The sequence below is a fragment of the Erinaceus europaeus genome, chromosome 2, assembly GCF_950295315.1.
Source record: "Erinaceus europaeus chromosome 2, mEriEur2.1, whole genome shotgun sequence".
In the NCBI taxonomy this organism is placed as follows: Eukaryota; Metazoa; Chordata; class Mammalia; order Eulipotyphla; family Erinaceidae; genus Erinaceus; species Erinaceus europaeus.
In genome coordinates this window covers 53,904,427-53,932,343 of record NC_080163.1, presented here as the reverse complement: position 1 = coordinate 53,932,343, position 27,917 = coordinate 53,904,427, and the positions used below count along the sequence as shown (strand labels likewise).

The window sequence follows — 27,917 nt, the reverse complement described above, 5'->3', positions numbered from 1 at the left end:
AGTTTTAGTATATCCCCATTCTGTTCTTGTTTTTTAAGGTCTGCCCATGAATGTGATCATACAATGTTTATCCTCTTTCTGGCTTATTTCACTTAACATGATTCCTTCAAGCTCTATCCAAGATAAGGCAAAGAAGGTGAATTCATCATTCGTAATAGCTGAATAGTATTCCACTGTGTATATATACCATATCTTCCCTAGTCACTCATCTATTGATACTTTATTTAAAATATTAAATATATTCTTTGCTAGTGTCAATTATGGAGACATTCTACTCAAATCCAGTTGTTTGGAAGCCTAGTCTAGAGATCAAAATAAGGTATTTGTTTGTTATATTTATTTAAATTTTTTCTTAACAAAACACTATGAATTTTAGATAACATTAATCCTGTATTATATACAATAAAGTAAAGGTTTGCTCAAGTGAGAAAATGTTTAAATCCAACTCAGCATTGTAACCTTAACCACCATAATGTAGATACAAATAGTAAGACTATATGACTGTATGTGAGTTGTGTCTTCTTCTCCCCCTAGATGATTATGCTCATTAAGGAGCACATTATAGCCATCCCCCTCTAGCTAATGATTAATGCACAATACCACGTATTAGACTACAGCCTGCATTTCTCCTTTTCATATGTGGGTACGTTCTTGGAAGCAGCCTGAACCAGTTGTGGAGTGGGAGTCAAGCATTTAGCCTCTTCTTATAACAACTTATTCCTCCTCTAAAATAAGAGATTCTAAGCATTCCTTAATGGGGGAACAGAGAGGATAGTACTAGTGGGTAATTAGAGAATAAAAAGGGAAAGCATTTTTTCCCCTCCTGTCCTATTCTTTTTTTTGTCTCCTCTACCACGTGTAATAGTATTTAGTTCTTCTTCTAGCGTTTGCCCTTCTTCCGTAGCCAGTTAACAGGTCAGGTTGAAAGCTGTCAGGAGCTGCTTGTTGCTGGCTTTGAAAGTGACTGGGATCCATGTGGATTCAGTCGGCTAGGAAGGATCGTCAGTTTCCCCAATGAATGGGTACTCACGGGATGCACCACGAGAAGGTCGATCCAATGCATCCCATAGTATTTAGTAATAGTATTTAGCTGTGTTAGGGGCCAGATGGTGGTACATCTGAGAGAGCACACACAGCACCAGGCATGATGACCTGGGTTCAAGCTCACAGATCCCACCTGCAGAGGGGAAGTTTCAGAAATAGTGAAGCAGCACTGCAGTTGTCTCTCCTTCTCTCCTTCTCCCTCTGTCTCTCTATACCTCTTTTTCTCTATTAGAAAGAGAAGGAAAAATGGTTACTAAGAACAGTGGAGTCACTATGCAGGCATTGAACCCCTGAGACAACTCTGTTAGCAATAAAATAAAGAATAGGCTGTGTTTATCTATTCTGAGACTGAGTGCTCTTTCAGATAACTATACTTGATATTTAAAAGACAAGATCTGTTTAGTCCACTACAAGAGTAGAAAAGATTAGGAAACATCCCTCACCAGAACAAGTTCATTCACCTCTGTCAGAATCACAGATAAGAATTTAAACTTTGGCATATTTATCTGAAACATGATAAAAAAAGAAAAACGTGGGTATAAGAAGTGGTCAACTCTTTAAAGCAGAGAAGACTCTAAAGAAAGCATTTTATAGCTAAAAACAACAGTAAATGTTGCAGAAGTAGAAAGAAAATCCATTTTAGATTATACTTTGTAATTATTATTTTTAGGAAAAGTACAAGAACCGTACATCCATTCATAAATATAGAGGCATGTCATGTGTTAAATAAGTGGTCTTGCATGCATGAAATCTATTTCCTATTTCAAATATTTTAATACAACTTAGACTACTTTTCAACATTTATATCTAAAATACAGCCACCATAATAGATGCATTTAACTTTTTGAAAAGCTACCAAATGGAATGAAGGCCAGGCTTATCCTCAGCTCCATTTGAGAAAGAAAGGTTGCATTTGTCATTGTAACCAAGTAAACACTTTCTAAAAATGAAAAGTGTAATTTCCTAAAATCCTCATCATCAGATAAGTAAACAGATTGATTGGGTTATCCTTACGAATGCTTACAAAGGAGGTTTATTTTTAAAAATATAGTTAAGTTGGATAGGCTCAAAGGTTCATTTTACTGCTATTGTTCTTATGACTAAAATAATACACCTTTCCTGATATGCACCATACTGTATATGTATTCAGACCCTGTAAGTGCAAAGTGCCAAAGGTACTTTTTTTATTCTATTTGCCAGAGGATCCAGGAGCTTGAAGCTACTCTTTACAATGCCCTACAGCAAGAAACAGTTATCAAGTTTGGTGAATTATTAAGTGAAAAGCAACAGGAGGAACTGAGGACGGCAGTGGAAAAGTTGCGGCGGCAGATGCTGAGAAAGAGCCGAGAGTATGACTGTCAGATTCTTCAGGAGAGAATGGAGCTGTTACAGCAAGCCCACCAGGTGAGGACTGAGTTGCAGCTACCAAGCAAATAGGACTCAATACTAAGAGCATGGGCACAGAAAAACCCAGAATATGGATGCCATTTTCACTGCTTGAGACTGGCGCCTTAGACCACTTGGCTATCCTGATATACAAATGCCATTTTCAGACGGTAAAATCAGTAACTATTATTTTCTATTTTCACTCACATACTGGATGTCAGTTTTATAATCATTCAGTCTTTAAGGAAATTGGCTTTTCAAGAGCATTGCATATTGCCACTATTTTGCAAACTCCTTGGTAGTTAAATGCCTTTTCATGCAGTTGTATTTTCTCCATTATGCAATGATCCAGGACTCTTTCCAGGGAAGAGAAAGTGTGTCTTCCTGTTACCTCTCCCAGTTCATGATCAAATAATCTGAATAGGGTAAAAGAAAACACGAGTATTTTTCTTTATTGCCATTTACTTATAGGTATTTGTTTTATGTCAGGAGCCAAACTACTGGCACTACTAACACCATTATATTTATTTTTCACAATAAACTGATGCTGATGATGATGATCATTACACCTAGGTTATTGCTGAGTGTAGTGCCTGAACATCTTCAGTTCCCAGTGTCCATATTTTTCTCTTCCTTTTCCTCTTTTTGTTTTTTTTGGATAGATAGTGAGAGATAAGAGCAAGCGAATGGGAGCCGGGCAGTGGTGCAGTGGGTTAAGCACATATGGCACTAAGCGCAAGGACCAGCGTAAGGATCTGGGTTCTAGCCCCTGGCTCCCCACCTGCAGGGTAGTCACTATACAAGCAGTGAAGCAGGCCTTCAGGTGTCTTTCTCTCCCCCTCTCTGTCTTCCCCTCCTCCATTTCTCTCTGTCCTATCCAACAACAACGACAGCAGCAACAACAACTACATCAATTAAAAAAAAAAAGAAAACAAGAGAGTGACAGAAAGAGGGAAAGGAGTCTGCAGCACTGCTCCACAGTTTATGGAATCTCCTCACTGTGGGTGGGGATCAAGGGCTTGAACCCCAGTCCTCATACATGGTAGCATGTCCATTCTACATGTGTGAGTGGGTAATTATTATTATTGTATTGATTTAGGATCGAATGATACTAGAGATAAGAGTAATTAAACACCCAGATAATAAACAGCAGAGCAATTATTTTAATTCAGGTAGAAGGTAAGACTCTTCTAAAAATAGTCTCTAAGATTTTCAGCATTTCAAGTGCCAGGCAATCAGATTTGGTGATCAGAATCTGTAATCATCAAATGGTACAAAATAATAGATAATATGTGAGAAAACATATATAAGAATTATGGACTCAAAAATAAGAACCATTGGGTCAAAGTGAGTAGACAATGAATAGGGGTTATTTTGTGACACCAGTAAAAATGCTTTATGAGGAGCAAGACACTTAGTACACTTCACATGTAGCCTAGAGCTTTGCTAATCTTTATAGATGGACAGGCTATCCAAATTAACAGTGAACTCTGAAGCCTTTTATCCCAGAGATGATATATGCATGCATGGCATTTCGACATCTTTCATATTTCATCAAAGTGGAAATATTTGAGTATGACTCTTGAAGAGAGCTTTATTTTTTACTTTCATTTTTATTGTCATGTATATGTTGGATAGAGGCAGATGGAAACTGAGAAGGAAGGGAAAAGTAGAAACAGGGAAGAGGGACAGGTGGTGACACACCTGGTTGAGTGCATATGTTACAGTGTGCAAGGACGCAAGGACCCAGGTTCAAGTTCCCAGTTGCCACCTACAAGGGGAAAGCTTTGCTAGTGGTGAAGCAGTGTTGCAGGCATCTCTCTTTCTCTCTCTCCTTTCCCTCTTGATTTCTGGCTGTTTTGATCCAATAAATAAATAAAAATAATAGAGATTTTTAAAAAAGAGATGGAGAAAGAGGCATATGCAGTACCACCTCAGTGTTTATAAGGCTTCCCCCTGCAGATAGGGACCAGAAACTTGAACCTGGGCCCTTGTGCACTGTAGCACGTACACTCTACTGGATATACTATTTATTGTCTCATCCTAGAAGGAGTTATCTTTAAATAACTAAGCCAGAATTTCAATCCAAATAGTGTGGCACAATGTTTGTTTCTCATGCTATAGTTTTGGACATACTGTTTCAACAAGGCTAGTTCTTTCCCCCTTGCTTTCCCCAGTATATATTCTAATAACTAAAACAAGTTTCGTGGCCAATTGCTAAGATAATGAAGTAGGAACAATACCATTCTCACAAGGAAGGGGATAGAAATAGACCCAGTCAAGAAGGTGACGCATATATTTTAATATAAAATCACTGACAATGGTTTAGAACTCTAAGATGGCAACATCATTTTGGAAACATGCAAAAATCTTCCAGGTATGAAAAAACATACATGTGACATGTCTAGCTATTGTTTCAAACCTTCATAGAAAATTCTCTGTTTTCACAGATTGCCCTCTGTTTTCAATTGGTGAATGATCTTTCTGTCCAATAGAACACCCACCAATGCTTTATTTTCTCTCTCCAGAGAATTCGTGACTTAGAAGATAAAACAGATATTCAGAAAAGACAGATAAAGGACTTAGAAGAAAAGGTAGGTGCTAAGTTCATTGTCTCTGTCTCTTTTTAATCAGAACTTAATATGGATTTCACTCACTTCATTTATCTTCTCAGTTCTTATGCATTTTGCCTAGTCAGATAAAGCTTACACTGAATGTGGACTCACCTTCAACCATGCACCAAGATTCCAGAAAAGGTTCTGCCTTTAGTAGTCTAGCCTTGACATGTGTGCCCTTTATGTTGAATTCTTGTCTATACGTATTTTCTTTCTTTAGCTTGTTTTCTCGTTTAAGTTTATTCTTAGTCTTGATGCTTTACTTTGCTACTTGAAAATTATTTTTAGCACTTTAGAAAAATCTTTTATATTATTACTTATTTTAAAAAGCTCTTCCTAATGTTGCATATTCACCCTTATAGTAAGTTCAGAAATGTAGATATATATGTGATAAGTATGTCCTCATGGCATTTCCTTGTGAAACTTTCCCAGTGACCTAAAAGAATAACTACTTCTTCCATATCAGCCAGCACTCATGGGGTAAAGTGAAAACAGAGTCGTTCATAGAAAGTATTTAGAAATGAAATGCATGGCTAGGAAAAGGATAACTCACAGGCAGGGATGCTGAGCAAGCTGCAATGCGTTCGACAGGTTTTCGTCGCAAAGAATTAGTTGTCAATACCCTGGCAAGGAACACGGTAAAGATGACAAGAGGTTTTCTCTATAATTCCAGTTTGATTGACTGAAAGTAGTTGCCTGGATCTATATGTTTCAGTATATCACATATAGTATTTTCCATAGGCACCTAAAAAGAATAGCAGGCCTGTCATTTCTAAGACAGTGATTAAAATTTGATCATCCCAAACTGTTTCAATAGCTAGCTATCTGTATATGTGATATCAGGGGGAGTTGGTGAGATCAAATAACCAAGACATCTGCCACCCAGGTCCTTATCAAGTTAGAGTCTAGACCTTGGGAATGTAACTTCATCCCTGGATCTAAGTCTTGTTAACACTGGCCCTCACCTCTTCTCATGAGTTCTGTGTGGAGCACATGAGGTCACCTTTATAAAAATTAGGAAGCAAAGCAAGTACAAGTCAAATAAAGAATACAAATTTTCAGTTTTCCAAATGTAAAATGCATGACTACAAAAAAAGTTATTTGAATTCTTCCCCATGTTAGAAGTGTACTATTTAGTTCCATGAAGTTGGATAATTTGATGCTACAGTAAACCAGGAACTGGTTCTGATTTCCCAGAATCTGGCAGGAAGATTCCCCAGAGGCAAACATTGTTGCACAGGTTCTCTCATTATGGAAGGAAGCATCTAATGCCATCTAGTATAACTGGAGTCATCTTGCTTCCCACAATTTTGAGTGACATTTCTTGGTCCCAGTGATTCTTTCTATGAATCCTTAAGCAGCCAATGGAGAAAATCACCTTCAAGATAATTCTGCCCCAGAAAGAAACTCAGTTCCTAATAAACTAAGGAAAACAAAGGAATTTGCTAATATCTACTAATGTCACCACTCTAGCCATGATCTTAATAAACCTCTTAATTTTTTTTTGGAAAGAGGAAGAAGATAAATTCAATGTGAAATTTTCATCTCACAGGAATGAACTTCCTAAATCTTTATGATAATGAGGTGATATGCTTGGAAGTGGGAATTATTTAGTTATCAAAGCAGTATATATATATATAACATATTTTTACTTCTAGTAGTGATTTAACTAATTTCAAAAGCAATCTTGCTGGTTTCTGATTAGAAACTTGAATGAGAGAGAAGTTCTGTAAGGCATCTATTAACTTGATCTCAGTTCTTCTCACCAAGTGACCAGGTGAAAAGGCTTTGATGACAGTGATAGTCTCCATTCTTTCCTGTGGGTTATTTGAACATTCTCTAAAGGCACAAGCAGTATTCATATTTTGCCCCTAACTCCCATGCACAGTTAGTATAAATAAGGTGACAACAACAATGAACAACAAAATGGCTTCTGATCACGGTCTTAATCATTATTTAATTTTTACTTTTAAAATGCAACATTTTAATAAAACAAGAATTGATTATGGGTAATATGCTAAAGCAACATAAACACTGTACTCTTATCATCTCATTTCATTCCGATAATTACTCTGTGGTAGGCACACAAAGGATATTATTATGACTTTTGTATGGATAATAAAGCAATGACTTTGAGAAATAACTTTCTTTTAAAATTTATTTTTATTTTATTTTGTTGTTATGTAGACAGAAAGAAACAGAGAAGGGAGATATAGAAGGAGAGAGACAGAGACATACCTGCAGCAATACTTTCCCACTTGTGAAGCTTCCCCCCCTGAAGGTAGGGACTGGAGGCTTGAACCCAGTCCTTGCCCATGGTAACATAGGCACTCTATCAGGTGCACTGCTACCTGGTCATGAGATTAAGCAACTTTCACAGAATTGTATAAACAAGATAGGACAGAGTCAAGGTATCTAACTCTAAGTGTGTCCATAACAGTATATGGAACACGAGTCTCATAGCAAAGTAAGTGGTAGGCACTTCTTCATGCCCAGAAAGGTAGCACCACTAGTTGAACTTCCAATGGCAATATGGAAGCCTTCCATTTCTCTCCTTCATCCACTCATGCCACAGATACTGTCATATTACTTTTTTTCTTTTTCAGACTACTAGATGGGTCACTGTTAAATGATTCTTAGAACAAGGTTTATAAGTTGTTCTTATTTGCCATGACAAAGCTAGAAACTTTGAAACATTGGCATTAAAGGAAAGATATACATAACATGCCCAATATGAGAATGTCATTCATGACCCTTGTTCAAAGACACCATGTCCAATAGATTGCTCTTCAGTATGATAGGAAGGTTAAAAAAAAAAACTTCTAACAGTGTAAGAAAAAAATCACCAAGGATAGTAGTAATGGGGGGGGGGGAATTGATCTCATCAGTGAGCCTTTGATAGCTAGTCTGTTACTGGTTACATATCAATACTATGCACGCTTTGTATGTCTCTCCAAGCATCTGCTTCTCTAGTGAAGATTCTTAGTGAAGAGCGATGTATCACTTTCCATTTAACTTCTATGAGTCAGATAGTCAAAAAATATATATCAGAAGCAGAACATAGTGGAACAATATCAAGCAGTTATCTTTCAAGGCAGAAACTAACATATAAGCATGTTTCACACCTAAATGACCATCACACAGACTCAGTTTATGTCTGTTGTCTTAGCATAATTACTAATCATAACCATTCCCCTTTCAAAATACTATATTACAGATAATGTATCATAAGTTTGCTCAAATATTAATTTTCTTCCTAAAGTACATTAGTATTAAAAATCTGTCAGTTAACCCAACAGTGACAACCTAGATCCATTATGTATATGCTCTGTTAATATTTTTTATTCCTGAAATACAGTTCAACACATTGTAAATGAAGACAGTCATATATAACAGAGAAGGACTTAGATGGTACAAGCACTGTGCTCCACTGTGCTATGAGATTGCATCAAGTCAGACTATGGACTAACCACTACGAGCTTCTATTTTCTCACTTGGAAAGTTTGGAAAACAATTATCTGGAGGGCCTCTCTCAAAATTATAAAATTAAATCATATAAAATTATATGGTTCAGTGATAGTTAAATGTCACTCATTACATTGCTTGCCTAGCAGAGAAATAAGAGGTCTGTCTTTTTAAATAAAGATACTTGATGTGCACCTGACTAAGTGATCAGACTTGAGCAACATGGAAAAGCTAAGGTTTTGTACTACCTGAATTACGCTACAGAGATTCAGATTTACATAATCTTCTTCTTTTTCTTCTGCAGTTTCTGTTTCTATTCTTGTTCTTCTCTCTTGCCTTTATTCTATGGCCTTGATGTCAAGGTGCCTCTTAAAGGTAAGATTCCATTTAATTCTCAATGTGGTTCAAAGAGATACTTGATAGCTGCTGTGTAGAGATACTATGCCCATTTTTAAAATACATATAGGTTGGCTAACTCAAGTGTCGTGAGAAATATTTCATCCACTTAGGTAATTGTTAAAGGAATAAAAACAACTTTAAAGGGAGATTGAAATCAAAGTGGCTTTCTAGTTAGCTGTAATGCTTGACAAAATATTTTTTGTGGATCTCAGTATGCTCATTATAGGTCTCATTGCACAGAGTTGCTTCTATGTCTGCAAAGTGAGCATGTGTTCCATATAATAGATTAAAGTTCTGATTCTGTGGGTCTAACAAGATAATGATTATAAATATTGTTGACTCTCACAGTGTCTCTTAATCAGGACTCAGGGAAATAGTTTATTAAGTGAAGTAGGATCTTGTTTTCAAATATTTTTTTTAAAGCTTTAAGCTTTTCATAATTTTTACTTAGTTTTTTATTCTATTTTTCTTTTGTTGTCCTTGTTTGTTTTTCTTATTGTAGTTACTAGTGTTGTCATCCTTGTTAGATAGAACAGAGAGAAATTGAGAGAGGAGCGGAAGACAAGAGGGGGGAGAGAAGGATAGACACCTGCAGACCTGCTTCACCCCTTGTGAAGCGACTCCCCTGCAGGTGGGGAGCCAGGGAATAGAACCAGGATCCTTATGCCGGTCCTTGTGCTTTGCACCACCTGCACTTAACCTGCTGCGCTACCGCCCAACTCCCACTCTATTTTTTCTTATATTTGATAAGACAGACAGAAATTGAGAGAGGAGGAGGTGATATAAAGAGAGACAGTGAGACACCTGGAGCACTGCATTGCCATTCGTGAAACTTGCCCTCTGGAGGTGAGCAGCTGGGGCTTGAACTTGGGTCCTTGAGCATGTTAAGTTGTACACTCAATCAAATGCACCACTGCTGAGCCCCTGTTTTAAAACTTAAAAAAAAAAAACAGCACTACTTAGTTATGCTTACGGTGGTGCAGGGGATTGAACCTGGAGACACTGGAAACTCAGGCATGAAGATCTTTTTGCGTAACTATTATGCTACACCCCACAGTCCAGAACTTGTTTTCATAAAGATTATTTTCAATAGGAATTTAAGAAATAAAGAAGTCTTATTATTAAAATAATACTCCTTGTAAGCTATTAAATCAATGTCTCATGAATATATGTATAAGCTTTCTTAGTCAGTGGTCCCCAGTGCTTTTAGAAATACAAATTCTAAGACCTTACCTCCACTTACCAGTTAGATATTTGGAGTTGGAGTAGGGAACATGGAGACCAAGGACAGATCTGTGTTTTTTTATGAAGCATAAAGGTAACTCTGGTGTCTTCCCCTAGTTAATGAAATCACAAATATCAACAATAGTATTTCAAAGAGAGAAGGGGCTAGCTAGTGTTCTAAACCCATTAATCATAGTCATATCAGCTTTGGCTTTCCTATTAGGTTATATTATGTATGGCCTTTTACTGTACCTCACATCATATAATGCTTCTATAGCAAATTAAAGAGGGGAAGAGATTTATTTTCACTCCAAGAGTATCAACCCTGTTACCTGGAATATAGCAGAAAAACAACCTAATACAAAGAAGTTAAATGGATAGTTCTTGAAATGTATGACTTTATAATTAGCCCTCTTGGCTTTATTACTTTCTTCAAATGATTTTCTTTTCAAACCAGCAATTGTATTCTCCCACAAGAAGGGTAATAGCCTTGACTTGCATAAAGCATATGCCAAAAACTCTTAAATTAAAAAAAGGAGTATCTGAAGCAAAATGAGTATTTTTTTAGGATAAGAGCAAGATCGCAGAATCATCAGAAAACAAATAACTCTCCATTAAAAAATCAAATAAGAAAAAAATAGGGGGCCAGCTGGTGGTACACCTGGTTAAGTGCTCACATTATAGTGTGCAAGGACCCAGGTTCAAGCCCCTGATACCCACATGCAGGGAAAAAGCTTCAGGAGTAGTGGAGCAGGGCTGCAGGTGTCTCTCTGTCTTTCTTCTTCTCTACCTCCCTCTCCCCTCTCAATTTCTCTCTGTCTCTGTCCAGTGATAAATAAAAATTATAAAGAATAAGAAAAACATAGTCTGTGGAAAGAAAGGAAGAAGGGAAGAGGAGGGAGGAAAAAAGAAAGGAAAAAGAGGAAAGAGATAGGAAGGAAAGGAGGAAGGAACAACTGCTTGATGACTTAGGAAAATAAAAAAAAGTCAAACCTAATAAATACTAGTTAGAAAATGAGTATGTTAGTGCAGGTCGATCCAGGAAACAATGGCCTGGACTTCCCGGACAGTGGGTCCACTTCCCACATGTTAGAGCATTAATAATGGCTAGTGCATACATCATTACTTTTTCCTTAACCTTCTATGCAATAAAAACATCACTACTCACAAAGCTCAATATAAAGTAGGTGTTGCTGTAAGTATAAAAATAATTGTGACACTTACTGAGTTTGCAAGTGTATAAAATTTACAATGGTAGCTCTTACTATTGCCAAATAGTTGACCTCCTAAACCACGACAAGCAGTTTCCTTTTCATTTCCTCCTTTCGGAGAGTCATCTGAAGTTTGAAATGTAAGGGAATACAACTTTACCGGAAATTGATCAAGGCTACTATCAATGTCTCCAAATCAGGCAGAAGAGGTAGGAAAAAATAAGAGAGAAATGCTCACTTGTTGGAAAGTGGTAAAAGCACAGTGCAAATAACTATCAACACTTTCCCTACCAAATTAATGATTTATATTCTGCTTTTAAACCCAAAACTCATGGGAATTAGACAGAGATGATCATTTTTTAAATGGAGTGGCTTGGGCTTCTGGGTTTTTTTCCCCCCAGCATTTGCTTAAGTCATTATTAGTGATATTTTAGAAACTGCTAAAGCCCCCCCATGAAAGCACCCTAACCGCACTCAGTGGTTGCCAACTAAGTAGCTGGTGTGGAGACTTTTCAGTTTGAAGGGTCAGGAATAATTTCAGGGAATATTCTCTGCCCATTCATTTGTATACTTATCCTAAGTGAATAAGGTACTGCTAAATCATCCGTGTCAGATACTGAAACAAGGAGACATAGGAATGAAGAAAAGAAGAATTGGAAAACTACATAGTTACAGGGGCTGGGTGGTGGTGCATCTGGTTGAGTGCACATGCTACAAGGCACAAGGACTCAGGCTCAAGCCCCCAATCCCCAGCTGCAGTGGGATAGCTTCATGGTCAGTCAAGCAGTGCTATAGATATCTCCTTTTCTCACTCCCTTTCTATCTCCCCTTCCCTCTCAATTTCTGTCTCTATTCAATAAATGAATTAATTAAATTCAAACACATATAGTTACGACCAGGTTAGTTGTTATATCCCGGTTATAATGACCAATTGGGAACCCTTCTCTTCTCAGCAAGGATGCATTAATGTAAACATAGCAACACCAGCTTTATTCGTTATGAAACCAGGAAGACTAGACAGAACAGGTGATCATGACTATTCATTCACATACGTTAGTCTAGTTCATTTTTTAATGATAATCCCCAGAGCCAGACTTAAATTCTTGAACTTGACAGTGAAATACTTTTTGCTTTTTGTCTGGTGCCATAAAACATGTTAAAAGGCATATAATTGTATATGATTACTTGAATCCAAAAGAAATTTAAGAAAATTCATTTTGCCATATCATTATGAATTAGTTACAAAATCTCCAATAAAATGTGCAAATACTATTACATATATATTTTTTCCATCTCTCTTTTTTCCAGTGCTATAGGTGGCCTGTGGAAAGCAAGTGGCAATATAACCTAGCTCTTTATTTGTTGTTTTAGTAGAAGGCATTTATTCCTTATTCATTTATATTAATTAAAGAAGTCTTTAAGCTGAGTTATTACATATTAGTTGGTTAGTCCTTTTTATGCAAATTGTTCACTGGCCTTAGCCCAGTTAGATTAAAAGTCTTTCTTTCTTTCTTTCTTTCTTTCTTTCTTTCTTTCTTTCTTTCTTTCTTTCTTTCCTTTTTTCTAAGCGTGTTTCTTAATCTGTCTCACACACTAGACTATAAAATAAATCACGCTTTATTCACCTTTGTGTCTTCAGTGTCTACAACAGTACCATGTATATGCTGAGGGCTGAATAAATTTTAAATTGACAGATGGGCTGATGGGCAGATAAGTGAATAAATCGCTGAACAAATGAATGAGAATGCAGATTGCTGACTGTAGAATCAGAGTCATAGAGAGCTTTGTAATGCAACACCAGAATAATGAGCCTAGTTTGTCCTTTATGCAGACATTTAAAAATAACTTAAAGAATGAGTGCACAAAAGAAAAAAAAATCATAAGCGAGTGTGTTCTCCTTCATCTCTATATCAGGACTACCTAACAAAATGGGCTCAGTGCTTCCCCCTCAGAATACTCCAATAACTCTCCTTCCGCACAGCAGCCCCAGTGAGTTTTAGGAAGCACAAACTGAACCATGCCCCCTTCCTGAAAAGTATCACTGTTAGGGTTGAAGCAGATATTCCAGTGCAGATTGAGCTTGTATTTTATTATGAGGGAGAAGGGGGGATGGCTTACAATACAGTTGTTGACCCATGGGTAAAATTTCCCATGAGTCTTAGTTCCTATGGAAAGCAGGGGCAAGGACTGGCTCCTTTATCAAAGACTCTGAATCTTTAATTGCCTCTGTGTGGTGGACTGAAAGTATCATTGGGGTTCTACGTCCTACCTTTTCCACCACTTTGTATCTTGATTTTCATTTCTCGGGCAATATTAAAATCCAGCTATCAAATTAGTATCTGTATTTTACAGATGAAAAACTTAGAGAAATAAAAATAATGTGTTCAAACATATAGCAAAGAAAGTCAAAATCCCATTTTTCCATCCATCCATGTTTTTCGTATTCTAAAAACGTGCTTATCAATGCTGTCTGTGCCATTTCTGCCTGTTATTGAAGGGAAGCATTATGTTCTACACTTCTACCCAAGAAAAAACTCAGATACATGAAACTCAAGAGAAATGTTTCTAGAAGTCTTGACTAACATAGCCCAGGAAGTACCTTTTCAAGATGATGTTGAGAGACCATGAGAAAGCCATTTCTAGGGAGTTTTTGGATGAAGACTTTAGAGTAGAGACAACCTGCCATTAGATACAATTGTTGGGGAGGATGTGTGGCATAGAAGTCACTGGAGGTCAAAGGCAAAACCACTTTGCAAATAATAACTTTAGTAGATATTTGGAGATTTGATTCAACTGGGCTTCCAAAGACATTGACTTTGGAATATCCCAAAGGAAAAGGCAATAATGATATTAGCTAATGTTTCAAGCCACTCATTATGACAAGAACTTTCCATTACTTAATATGCCTTGTGTTTCAAAACCTCTTGAAAGACATACTTCTATTTTCTCATTTATAGTTAAAGTAATCCTAGAGAAGTTCTTTATATAACTTGCTCAATATCATATGGCCCAAAGAGATGGTAAAGAATAATTTTCTGTTTGGACTTTACTATAGAGATGATGATTAAAGAAATTTTTTCCTCTGTTTTACAGAGTAACCGAGAACATGGATAAGACCCCAGAAAGGCAAATGCTTCTAAACCTTCAAATATGGCAAAAAAAAAAAAATGTTTACACCAGTGAAAGAGAGATTAAAAGCTAAGAACTACCCTGTAGCCAGGACTACAACTGTGTATTTTAAAGCCATTATTCAAGGTTTCTTACTTGACAGTTCCTACATGACCCTGTTGAAAATCTACAATGTATGCTGCATTAATGAAAAGTGTATATGTCAAATCAGAAGAAAAGAACTATTAACATATATTGTATAAAGAAAAAGTTCAACAATGGAACCAGTTTCAGCAGATCAAGCAAAGATGTGTCTTGGGCATGGAACCAAAGTTACAAAGAAACATTCTACTCCTGCTGTGCAGGGGGGTCATTTTAATGTAACACCACACCCCATGGAAAAACTAGTTCTGAAATAAACTTCATTTTAAAAAATGAAAACAAAATAAAAATTACGGGAGGGTGGGAAATGAAGCACGAGGAATACCTATGAGGAGCTATTTACAATAAAATATTTCATTTGAAAAGTCTGGTTTCTTACTACAGGGATTTGCTTTTCTGTTTTTATTATTGTTTAAAACTCAGGAACAGAAATATCTGCAATATGAATGGGAAGAGAAAGAGTCTTCAGTTTGTTGTTTTATAAAAAGTGGAGTTTATGGAATGCATTCCATGGATAAGAAGCAGATCATACTGACCCAGACTAAACTGGCAACCAAGATGAAGGACTCAAGCGAATGTAACTAAGAAATAAAAGCAGATTTGATGCCTCCTTGGCCTTCTGTCACATCTGTTCTTCCACAAACAACAGACTGATCTCATTCATATTGAAAATTAAGAAGATGATGCTATCTTTAACTCACAGGCTCCCTGACTTACTTGTTTAGAACCCCAAGTTCTATAATGAACATGGGCCAGAGAGCTTCTCCGAATCTTTCAATTTCCAGAATACTGATTTTTCCAAAGGCTGCTTCAAATTGCCTGCAAATAAATGTGTTATATGATAGAAGCAGTAAATAAACTTCTACCAACAGTTGAGTTTTCCACAGAGGTGTGAATGTTAAAGTATGATTGTTTTTTAAAGTATAGTGGTAAGCCCAGAGCATTCTGACCACTTGTCATTTCGACTGATGACTTTTTTCCCCAGAAAGCTGACAGTGACAAGATAGTTCTACTGTTTTTATATACAAGTAACATTGTGTTACCAACAAGGTCATTTTCTACCAGAAAAGAAAAGACTGGTGTTACTTTTAAAAAGTTATGTAATATGAATCATGGATTCAGCTTTGAAATCAAATAAATGTTCCTGAAAAGCTTATCTTACACCTCATTTACTGTAGATAACTAAATGGTCTCACTCTTCACGTTTTTATTTACAGGGCTAGAATACAGAGAAGGGGCCAGAAACTCTTTATGTAATGCTACACAAGTCCTTTCACACATGGACTCAGTAATTTATGCTTTCCTTTAGCACTGGCATTTTCAAAGGCTGAATAATGTAGAAGAAAAGCTAGCAAGAAAGCTGGCATCTCACTACTTGTACATTTTTGCTAACCTTTTAACCTTTGGCCCAGTCACTTAACCTTTCTGTGCCTCCGTTTCCTCATATGCAAAATGAGGTTAAAATGCTTTTTCATAAAGTTTCTTTCTGTTTTTTTTTTCTCTTTCAATTCTGGAACAAGAGGTGCTTAAAGTAGCACAAAGTGCTCTGTAATTACTATGTCTTCTATGTTATTTGACTTTCTTGCATTGTTGAGAAAGAGTCCCCTGTGTAGTAAGTGCTTCAGTTCAGTTGATGTAAACACTGCAGCACTGAAACTTTCCCATCCACCTACCTGGGGCGTCATTAGCAATAAAGATTTAGAGGTCCAGAAATAGGATCTCTAATAATCTGTAACAAATAGATCATTTCATATTACTGAAAAAAAATTAGAAGAATGTATCATTTTAGTGACAGGCAGATCTCCTAGTGGTCCTTACAGTATATGCACGCCATAATACAAAGCTCCACGTCTGACAGAAGAACCAATCATGAAATTGGGTCTGAGTGAATTGACAGTATCACATATTTAGCTTGATAACCTCTTTCATGTTAGAGAAAGTGCTAGTGATATGTCCCCCCAGAAACTTAACAACAACAACAGGAGTATCTGCTTCTATATTTTCTGCTCAAATAGTATCTGGATTGAATTTGCATAGTAGATTCATTGTACAAGCAGTGTGTAAGAGGGTGTCTCTATCATCCTTGATTTAACCTGTTTAGGTACCAGGCAGAAATTATGGGAGAGGATAAATGATCAGCATCTTAGACTTATCTTCATTACTACTCTTTGTTGACCACTCCAAGGTCTATCCGCACAAATTCATACTTCACTAGCTCCATAAACATTTTCTTTCTCTTCCTCTGCTTTTCCTCACGAAGAACTTCTAAGTTAGATTTTGTATTCAAGAACTGACTGCAGCTTAAATGATCATAAATGTTTTCAAAAACTAGTATGGTTTAATTTTATACCTTATCTCCTATAAGTCTGACTATCATACATACAAGTCCATAGGAGAGTAATCATAGCTAGGATGATCACTGAGGCAGCTTTAGATGTGTTTTAGGGAAGTAAACCAAATTTTTTTCTTTTGATTCAAGACCCAGGAGATTAGCAGAGTTCACTGGATTGTAGAACAGGCAGTGATAATTTTACCCAATGTCACTCAGTGCTCAAAAACAATGTGTTGTTGATATGACTTAAATTTTTGATAGAATATTGTTTCTTGGTCTTTTGGCTAAGACTAAATATTGTGTCTGTGCTCCTAAGATTATTATTTTAATAGGTATATCTTTCTGTTACCATGTCCACAGTTACAAAATCATTAATGTATATTGTGCATGAAAATGGGCCATATCTAAATGAGTGCTTCCCTTTCTGAGATTCAGCAATATCAAAAAATAATGCAAATGTCTTGTTACACATGCCCCCACACTGATCTTTAGTTTTTGCATGTTAACTATCCTGACATTTTTGGCCAATGAGTTAGTAGCAATAAAAACAGTATTCTTCAGGGTTCATCTACTGAATTTTTCCTAATATAATATTCATCTTTTGGAAAATAAGTATAACTGATACTTTAAAATTTAGCATACTATAAAAAATGAAGCTTTTGAACACAATTACTCAAGAACAGGAAAATGTGCCAGAGAAAAGGGGGAAAATAGAGTATATTTGGCTATGCTACTAGAAAGTATCATTAAATCATAACGTTTTTAATGCCACTCAACTATTATTTTAAGAAAGGCTAGAATTTTGAAGAAATAAATAGCAGCTCCTTTTAACTTATGTCACATATATGAAAACAATTGCCAATCTTGAGGTTATAGGAACACAAAGTAAATTTCACTTACATAGGTGACATAGATCTTCAGTAGTATAGAAGTGGTGTGGTGGGCTCATGGATCATTACTGGAGTACAGAGAAGACGCTGTCCACTAGTAATAATACACTTTTGCCAAATAATGTTGCTGCAGTATTTTGTTCCACCTTATATTTGATTATTTGCAGTTAAACCTCTAGCAAACTTGTTTCTTTCTTTCTACTTATTGTTAACTTTTTTTTGTAAACCCATGTGTAAGTCTTTAAGCCCACTGTTTTCATTGTAATTCATTAGTTCATTGTTTAAAAATGAAGTTTGTTCTTGTTCAACTTGCCTAAGTTTTCAAGGAAACTGTATAAAGATAATAGTCACCAGTTAATATTGATGGATAAATGATTGGATTTTGTGTTTTATATCAAAACAGGTGGACGGCAAAAACAATATTTTTAAATATTTAATTGCATTTTGATAGGCCTGTGACACAATATATATGTTCATATACATACATATGAAGATACTGATATTTTTAGGGATTCCATTGCTTATTGCCCTTTGTGAATTTTCAAAAAAAAATACTGTACTGCTGATGTAATCATAATTTTGGGCACTTTAATTTTATCACTTAATAATTTAGATATATCTAAATTTCAACATAATTTTTGAGAATTAACAATTGAAATAAATCTTAGATAATTGTTTATATCACAACTTAATGGCTCTAGTGAGGATCCAGACCACACATTAAGTGGACTTCTACTTTCTAAGGAGAAAAAAAAAAAGGTGGGTCACCAGATTTTGAGGAAGGAAAACTTCCATTCTGTTCAACAGCCTTGCCGTTACAATTTAACATATTGTCATGAGGCTGGATCTAAGTCAAATCAAGAGATTTTAGACACGATAGAAAACAAAAGTTGATTCTTGCAAGGTCTCCTCAGTGCCAAACCCTAGTTGCGTTTTGTATTGGGCAGGACAAGTTCATTATACGTGTGCTACACGTACAGGGGCCTGGTGTTGGAGCACCTGCTTGAGTACACGTTACATATGCTACACTTAGTCTGCTAGTTTTGTTCTCTATAAATAAGTCTTGTTGAGACTTCCAGCCCAATAATAATGAAAATTATTAAAGATATGTTTCAAGGGGGTAATGTGAATTGAAAGAATTTGTAATATTCAACCTAGCATAACACACCTTAAGGTACAGATGGTTAATAGGGTGAAGTCCTCTATTTTAGTTCTTGTGTTTACATTGAAGTCTTATACACATGCTTTTATTTCCACTCTTATTGTATCAAAGTTCTACAAGATGGTAATGGTATAGATAAACAACTTGAGTTCAACTTTGCCTTCAGTAAAACTCTACAAACTTGCTAAGTAGAGGATGATACAATTTACTAAAAGCAGTTTCCCAACATTCATTAATAATAATGATCTCTTATATTTGATAGACATCTCACAAAATGTGCCTATTCCACCCATTAACCCTGATAACTTCTCAAAATGGGGCAGATCAAAATCTAGACACTTTTATGAATAAATGATGCACATATATACACATATATATTCTGTACATAGTGTGGTGTGAGTGATTACTTAATGTGTACTTCTGTCCTGAGACTGAAGACTTAAGGAAGGGATTTTTCTGAGGCTGCTGGGTAACTCATGTTTTTGTTTAGCATCTAATATTGTTCTTCTCTTTGCCTGCTTCTTCTTCCTCTTTCCCCATCCCATGTCTGTTCATACTACTGTTCTCAGTTGTTGACTAATGCAAGGAACTAGTCAGTTTTTTAATCACCAGGCCCACAAATCAGCCTTGTACTAATACCAGTGGTTTTTTCGAAATTAGCAACAAAAAGTCCAGCACAATTAACAGTATTAGTATTGGTGAAAAGTTCTGTATTTTTATCAGCTAAAAATCCCATTCAAGGAAGGATTCATGCATGTTTTACCTTTCAAGATTCAACTCTGTGGAGACTCAAGTAAAGCACCAATGTGTTTGATTACATAATTGCCCACATGTCTACTGTATTAATGTAGCCAGGGGGCCAATTTCTCAGAGTTTCCATTCAATCAATTGCCTCAATCAGGATTTTTTCCATCTCATTAGCATGACTCCATATACTGCTTCAGTGCTTGTTTCTTAATGGAAGAAAAATAAAAATTGAGTTTCACCAGAATTATCCTCTGGAGTACACTGAACATATACATGTACTGTATTTATTACCGTGGAGATTTAATCAACTTATTGTATGTAAAGTTTTATGAATGGTTATTTTATAATTTATGTATTTAATATAGGAATCAATGAGCTCTGGTGTTTTAGTTTATATAAAATAAAACAAACTGCATTTTTTAAACTTTACCTTGGTTTGTTCATAGGTTGTTGATTTTTTTAAACTCTACTTTGGAAAACAGGGTAAGGTAAGTTAAGGTTATCAATAAAATGTCAGGAAACAAACTCTACATCAAAGATAGTGAATGTAATTATCTTCTTCTGTTCACTGTGAATTTTGATTGTGCCTGCTATAGATACTGTATTTAGGAATCAAAGGCAGACTGTACACTCATTGAAGGGAAACTTAATCATTGCCATGCCTGCTTTGAGGATAGTTTGGAAGAGAAACTTTCCAGCTATTTACCTTCATTATTCTAGATGTTACTTCCTTTCATTCATCCACCTCCTTTTTTCTCTATTTTGCAGAGTCCGTCATTGTAACAAATTAAGCATGATTGTGGACATCCAGTGTGTACTCATCCCTATGTATATATGGGGAGGGGTCTACCTCCTAGGAAACAATCCTTGTGTAGATAAAACAAGGAAGTAAGCCTTTTGGCATATCCTGAGTTACCAATGTTGTAGCTCACTGTAAAGAACTATTTAAAATAATATTAACGTTTAGGAATAGGTTAGAAAAAGCTTCATGCTAAGGTTTCTTCTTTCAGTCATGATATCTTTACTAGCAAAAAAAAAAAAAAGTCACCCATTTACTCATTATAATGTCCTGTTGCTCATTTATAGAAACTATATATGGGTATTGGGAGGTTACACACCTAGTTAAGTACACATATTATCACATGCAAGGATATGGGTCCAAGCCCACAGTCCCCATCTGCAGGGGAAAGCTTCATGAGCAGTAAAGTATTGTTGCATCTCTCTCTCTCTCTCTCTCTCTCTCTCTCTCTCTCTCTCTCTCTCCTTTCCCTCTCAACTTCTCTCTGTTCTATCAAATAATATAAATGAAGTTTTAAAAAAACCCTATGAACCATGTGAAATAATAAAGCAGAGAAGAGGGGCTGGGTGGTGACTGGTTGAGTGTGCTTATTACAATGCTCAAGGACCTGGGTTTGAGCTCCTGGTCCCTACCTGCAGGGGGAAAGCTTTTCAAGTGGTAAAGCAGTGCTGCAGGTGTCTCTCTTTATCTCTCCCTCTCTGTCACCCCCTTCCTTCTTGATTTCTGGTTGTCTCTATCCAACAAATAAAAGATAATTTAAAATTAAAATAAGTAAAAATAAAACAGAGAAAAACATAACTTTAACCCTGAAGACAATTAACTGGGTCTCTTTGAGAAAAGCACCCTTATAGGGAAAAGAAAAAAATGGGCAAAAGGGATCAGTTGTCTGATGGAAGAGCAAATTGGATTTTTAGTGATAAGTAAAATATTTAGTGATAATTTGGTATATGTACTTGTTGACTTTTATTGATGCACACCTGAAACATATGAAGTTTTAATGCAATAGTCAATAAAATACTTAGAGAAAAATATCAAGTCTGTCTACCTACTATAAAAGAGGCAGTCATTGTTAGAGATTATATCTAATTTTATAGATGAGCTCTGATTTTGTGAACTCCAGTTCTGGTGTAGAACTAATCTATATCTATATCTATGTCTATGTCTATGTCTATGTCTATGTCTATGTCTATGTCTATCTATCTATCTATATCTATCTATCTATATATATATATATCATGACAACTCAGCTGACCTAGCTCTAGAGGCAAGTATACCAGTGTCTTTGGGAGTCTGTAGAGGGGTGGTGGTCTCTTCCTACTAATGTTCCAGTGAGAAAAGTACACATCTACTCACTAGGCCCATAGAAAACCCACACAGAATGATTTCTTCCACAGACTCATGTCAGAACCCTACTCTGACCTTCAGGTAAGTAAATCAGAAAAGTCCTTCAGGTAAGTAAATCAGTCAGGAAAGTCCCCTAAATAAGTTCTGCCTATGCTAAGGTTGAAGATTTATGCCAAATGGCTGATAAATAATGTCATTTTTGTATTTAAGCAACTTTGGAGCCACATATGGAATGTGAAGATGTATAGTAGTTTGTCCATTTTTTTTCTCACTAAAAATGCTCCACATAAAAAATACTTCTAAACATCCATATTCTTTGCATGTTCTTATAGTTTTATAACAGTAATCTTTGGCTATAATTATAATAAAAATATTGATAATTATGACCTGGGAGGAGATGTAGAAGTTAAAGCATTAGACTCTCAACCATGAGGTCCCAAGTTTGGCCTCTGGCATTACTTGTTACAGAGTGATGCTCCGGTTCTCGTTTCCTCCACTACTAACAAATCAATCTTTAAAAATATTGAGAATAAGGGCGACTACTTCTTTGTCATGTATTTGAACTTCCACATGACAGATTTTAAGTAGTATTTTAAAATAATTTTTATTATGAGTGATTTAACATTGGCTTACAAAACCATAAGACTTTAGGGATATAGTTTCCCACCAATATATGTGTGATCAACTCACCAGGCCCACCACTGAAGTTCCTATGACTCTATCCTACCCTTTGATAATCACCATGGTTCTCACTATATAGAAGACAGATGAATAACTTTTTGTTGTTTTCAGTTGAGAAGTAACAACAGATATAAAACAAAACAACGTCCACCTCAGAAACTGGACTTTTCTTTCTTTACTGCAAGAGGTCCTCTATGGTTTTCCATTTTATCCCTTGCTGTCTAAAACTGCATAAACAAATATAAAATTCATGACAATTTGCTTCTATTTTATTTTTGTCTGTTTTTACTTTGGCTCATTTGGCCTTTAAGTCACCTCAGATTTTTGTTGTCCAACTATAGAATATAAATTCAATATTTTAAAATGTATTTTAACTAGTCTTAGAGCTATTATGTTATAGTTTCTGCTGTACCCAGAGCATCATGGGACTCTGGGAAAATGCAAAACCTGATGAGAACCCAGATATTTCACAACCTTGTAAAGTTAGAGTATGCTTTAAAGAAAAATCGATAAAATGTGGTCTTTATTCTGCTAATATGGAAAAACCCACAAAACCACAAACTATGTGTCCTGTTACTTTTCCATTCTAGACCTGCTGCATCTGTTATATTTCCCAACTTAGAGAGGCTAACTAGAATCAAGATGTACCCATCATCTCCTTTCTTTCCATTTTTCCCTCACTTTCTATAGCCAATCCTGCACAACTACGGTGGATTTTAGTACTCCATCCTGTGTTCTTCCTTCTTTTTTTTTAAATTAGTGATTCAGTATTGATTTACAAAATTATAATCAACAGGGATATAATTCCACACCGTTCCCACCACCAGAGTTCTGAGTCCCAAGTCTCTCCATTGTAAACACCGCGGTTCTCCCAGGGTTTCAGATGTGGCTTAACTGTCATCTCTACAACTATCTATATATTTATTCATAATTGCCCCCTGTCTCTTCTAGGTCCAATCATCTCTTCCCCACAAGCCACACATAACCCTATTACTACATCCAAATATCCCTCCCCTTTTCATTCACTTTCTCTGGGACTTGCTGTACCTGGAGTTCTGAGCCCTCTTTTCCTTTTCCTCCTATCACTTCTCTCCCATTGGGAGTATGGATCAAAGTTATTTTTGGAGTGCAAATGGTAGGAATCTGGCTTCTAATTGTTTCTCCACTGGAATTGGGCATTGGCAGGTCAATCCATACCCCAGTCTGTCTCTATCTTCCCAAAGTAGGGTAGGCTCTGAAGATATGAGGTTCCAGGACATATTGGTGAGGTCCTCTGCCCAGAGAAGTCAGGATGGGATCACGATAGTGTGTGCACTTTTGTATCTGTTTTTCCTCAACTGGATAATTTTTACTCATACTTGAAGGCTTAGCTTAGTCATTGTCATCTTAAAAAGTGGTATAAAATGTTCTTTGTTCTCCTCAAAGATGCTATGTGTACTTGTCATGTCATTTAACATGCATATTAAAATTACTTGTTTGTGGCCCGGGGGGTGGTGAAGTAGATAAGGCACTAGACTCTCAAGCATGAGGTCCTGAGTTCGATCCCCGGCAGTACATGTACCAGAGAGATGTCTAGTGTTTCTCTCTCTCCCTCTCTCTCTCTCTCTCTCATCTTTCTCATTAATAAATAAAATCTTTAAAAAAATCACTTGTTCTATCCCTCACCTTATAGACTCATTTAATCTAACTGGATCATTTGTTGGTTGGGAGTCTGGAAGGTGGTGGGGCATAAAGTAAAACAAAATGGTTAATGAACATGAATGAAAAAGTAGGAACAGAGCAGATGAGATGAGGGATCTTAGGGTGAAAGAAAACTCATAAATCAATTTTAGGCACGTTTCTAGGGGCCCACGACTATAGTAGTTTTTGCTTGAGTTTGATAACTAGGATGAAGTTGGATAAAAGCATTGTTGAGACTGTGCTGATCTTTAAAATCCCTTCATACTTTCCCTTACCTGCCTGCAGTTAATTTTAAAATGCTTAGTTTATTATGTATATGGAATAAATGTGGAATGTGGGATGGGAGTAAGACATCAGAATCAGCATAGGGTTGTACCTACATAGTAGCCAGCTCTAAAAAATAAGGCTCAAACTGTCTCCTTAGCATGGTTCATTTGTGTCCTTGGTCACCTAAGATAAGGTTTATACCTTATAAACCTTGTATGCTTTAATGTATGCCCAGGTCATGCAAAACACACGTTTGTGTTCTATACACACACACACGTACACGCACACACACATGCCCCACTCTGGTTTGTCAAGTTGGAAGAGCTGGTAGATCCATAGTCACCAGACTGAAATTTATGTTCTGGATTTTGCTTATGCTCTTTACTACTGGCAAAGTTTTTCTGTTTTTCCTCACCTGGATTATTTTTACTTATACTTGAAGACTTAGCTTAGTCATTGTCATTCTCAAAAGTGATACAAAGTGTCCTTTGTTCTCCCCCAAATGCTGTGTGTACCAATCATGTCATTTATTGTGCATATTAAAATTACTTGTTCTGTTCCTTACTTTAGAGACACATTTAATCTAAGTGAGATCCTGCTCCAGAGTTACATGAACCATATGTTCTACTGTTAGCTACATGCTGGCCCCTAAATTTGACTTCCTTGAGGACATTTTTTTAAACAAACAAACAAAAAGACCCCTCTGAATGATGAACATCTAATACAATTTCTTTTTTTATATTTATTTTCCCTTTTGTTGCCCTTGTTCTTTTATTGTTGTTGTTATTGATGTCGTTGTTGGATAGGACAGAGAGAATGGAGAGAGGAGGAGAAGACAGAGAGGAGGAGAGAAAGATAGACACCTGCACACCTGCTTCACCGCCTCTGAAGCGACTCTCCTGAAGGTCGGGAGTTGGGGGCTCAAACTAGGATCCTTATGCTGGTCCTTGCGCTTCGTGCCTTATGTGCTTAACCTGCTGTGCTACCGCCTGACCCCCTAATACAATTTCTAATACTCACCAGAGTCCCAAATAAATTACCCTAATTCTGCTGTATATGTGTAGGTTTGTGTGTTGAAATCATTGGATGATAAAAGAAGGTCTTGTCAGTATTTCCATTTTATAAATAAAAATTTAAAAATATAGATAATAAATGCAGAATGCCCAGCCACCCAAAAAAGAAGGCACCATGAAGGTGAATTAGATAATCTGTAGCATTTTTGACATTTATTCTCTCTCAATCTCTCACTCTTCCTCCACTTTCCCCTACACTGACCCTCCCCCTTTACTTCTTCTTTGAAGGAGACTTTTGTTTCCTGACCAAAAAGTGTTTCAGAAAACATGCAAATGAGCCAACACATTCCCTGTATGATTTCTCCTAAACCCCAGGATCAAGTGTTCTAGTCTCCTGTATTCTGCTATTAGACCACAGGAGGGGAGCATTGTCCAGAAAGAAGTCCAGGAAAGAGCTCAAGGAAAATCTGAAGCTGATTTTAAGGGATATTTTGTGTCCCTTGATTTTGAGTTTCTTTTCTGCACACCCATATGAAATCAATAATCTAAACATAGGAACTCCCTTGTCCACTCTTCTGTCATGGTTTTTCACCATTTTTGTTTTGCAGACTCTTCTTATTTCAAGGAGGCTGAATTGTAGTCTTCACTGAAGCAGCAAATACATTTGCCAACACAAAGGACTTAGGGGATTTACCATTACACAGTCTCCAAATACTTTAGGCTTGCACAGACAGCAGACAAAAGCAGTTCATCAGATTCATTCCCTAGTTCCCCACCTTGAAAGCAAGTCCTCTCTAGAGAAACAGACAAGAAAATGTTTAGTACTGTGTACTGTGTTTAGAATCTCTCTGTGTGGATGAGTTTTTTTTTTTTCCTAATAACTATGCTGTATTTTAAATATCTTGGTCAAAGCAATATGTTTCTTAAAAGGATTTAAAAGAAACAAGTGGGGATTTATCCTTTAAAGTAATTTCCTCCCAAGAAGCATAAGAATGAGAAACAGCAGCAATGTCTTACTATTTTTACAAAATATTTGCTTGGTAAGCTTTTATTCTATGTGTCTGACATCCACTACAATAACAGAAAATGGCATCTCATAAAGCACAATGAATTGAGAAAGGACTCTAACTCTCTTTTTCTCTTCCCCCCTCCCCATTCTTCCCTTTCTTTAATTATTTTTTCTTTCTCCCTTTTACTGATTTACAAAATAACAGGGGTACAATTCCAACCTGAACCCACTACCAGAGTTCTATGTTCCTATTCTCTCCATTGGAAATTGCAGTACTTCTCCCAAGATCACAGATATGAATTGACTATTCTCTCTCTCTCTCCATTTTTTTTCTATGGTCATGCCTTCTCTTCCATTTTAAGTCATACCTACACCTGTTATTACTTCTGAGTGTCCTTTCATTTGTCCTCTTCTCTCTCAGGGTCCTGGTGGAATTTGTCATCTGGCCATCTCCTAACATTTCTCCCCATCTGGGAGTATGGACCAAAATTCTTTTTTGAGTGCAGAAGGTAGGAGTTCTGGCTTCTCTGATGGAGATGTTGTCCTTTATATCTGTGATCCTCTCTTTTCTCCCTTTCTAAGTCACACCTACACCTATTTCTACTTCCAAATGTCTTTTTTTTTCCTGTTCTCTCTCTCTGAGTTTTGATGGAATTGGAGTTCAGAGACCTCTGGACTCCCAACTTTTAAGCATTGGTCTTTCCACCATTACTTCAGAGTCAGCAGTAAGAAAATAAAAGTTAAAAAGAAGTCAGATGCTTCAATTTTATTTTATTTTTATTACATTTCATTTTTCCAGCAAGATTATTGTTGTGTCTCAGTACCTGCACCACTGACCCATTGCTCCTGATGGCCATCTCCCTCCCCACCCCCGCTACCTATCTTCCCCCCTTTATTATTTGATAAATAGAAAGAAATTGAGAGGGGGGAAGTATAGAGTGAGAGATACAGAGAAACACCTGTACACCCACTTCACTAATTTGAAGCTCCCTTCCTGCAAGTGGAGGTGTGAGCCTAGATCCTTGCACATGAGAACATGTGCACTCAACCAGGTTTGCCACCTTCCAGCCCCAAATTCAGTTACATTAATGAAGTAAAAAAGAAACACAATTATGTTGGGTTTTTCTCTCTGACCAATTTTTTTTTCTGCTCAAAATATATGTGTGGCAGATAGAGAGCTTAGGTTCTAGTTCTTTCTACCAGTAGACATGTGTCACTGAGTAACTATACTATCCTGTTTCTCTGACTTTTTTTTTAAAATGGGATCATATTATTTGCCTTCTTAGGAAATTATGAAGAATTAAATGGGATATGTAGCAGGTTAGTACAATATATTTCAACATACTGATGGTATATAATAAAACTTCAACAAATAGTAT

General features: G+C 36.4%; 1 protein-coding gene across 3 annotated transcripts in view; it reads left to right on the top strand.

The window, feature by feature from the left end:
• JAKMIP2 (janus kinase and microtubule interacting protein 2) overlaps nt 1-19,247 on the top strand; it is a 201,066-nt gene extending 181,819 nt beyond the window's left edge. For 2 of the 3 annotated variants that reach the window (XM_007516367.3, XM_060180556.1), the window contains 4 exons: nt 2,245-2,448; nt 4,959-5,024; nt 8,815-8,885; nt 14,438-19,247. In XM_007516367.3, the coding sequence (XP_007516429.1) occupies nt 2,245-2,448; nt 4,959-5,024; nt 8,815-8,865 (321 nt within the window). In that variant the 3' untranslated portion in view covers nt 8,866-8,885; nt 14,438-19,247. The remainder of the gene's footprint in view (nt 1-2,244; nt 2,449-4,958; nt 5,025-8,814; nt 8,886-14,437) is intronic. The other variant, XM_007516366.3, reaches the window with a different exon arrangement.
• The last annotated feature ends 8,670 nt before the right edge of the window (nt 19,248-27,917 follow it).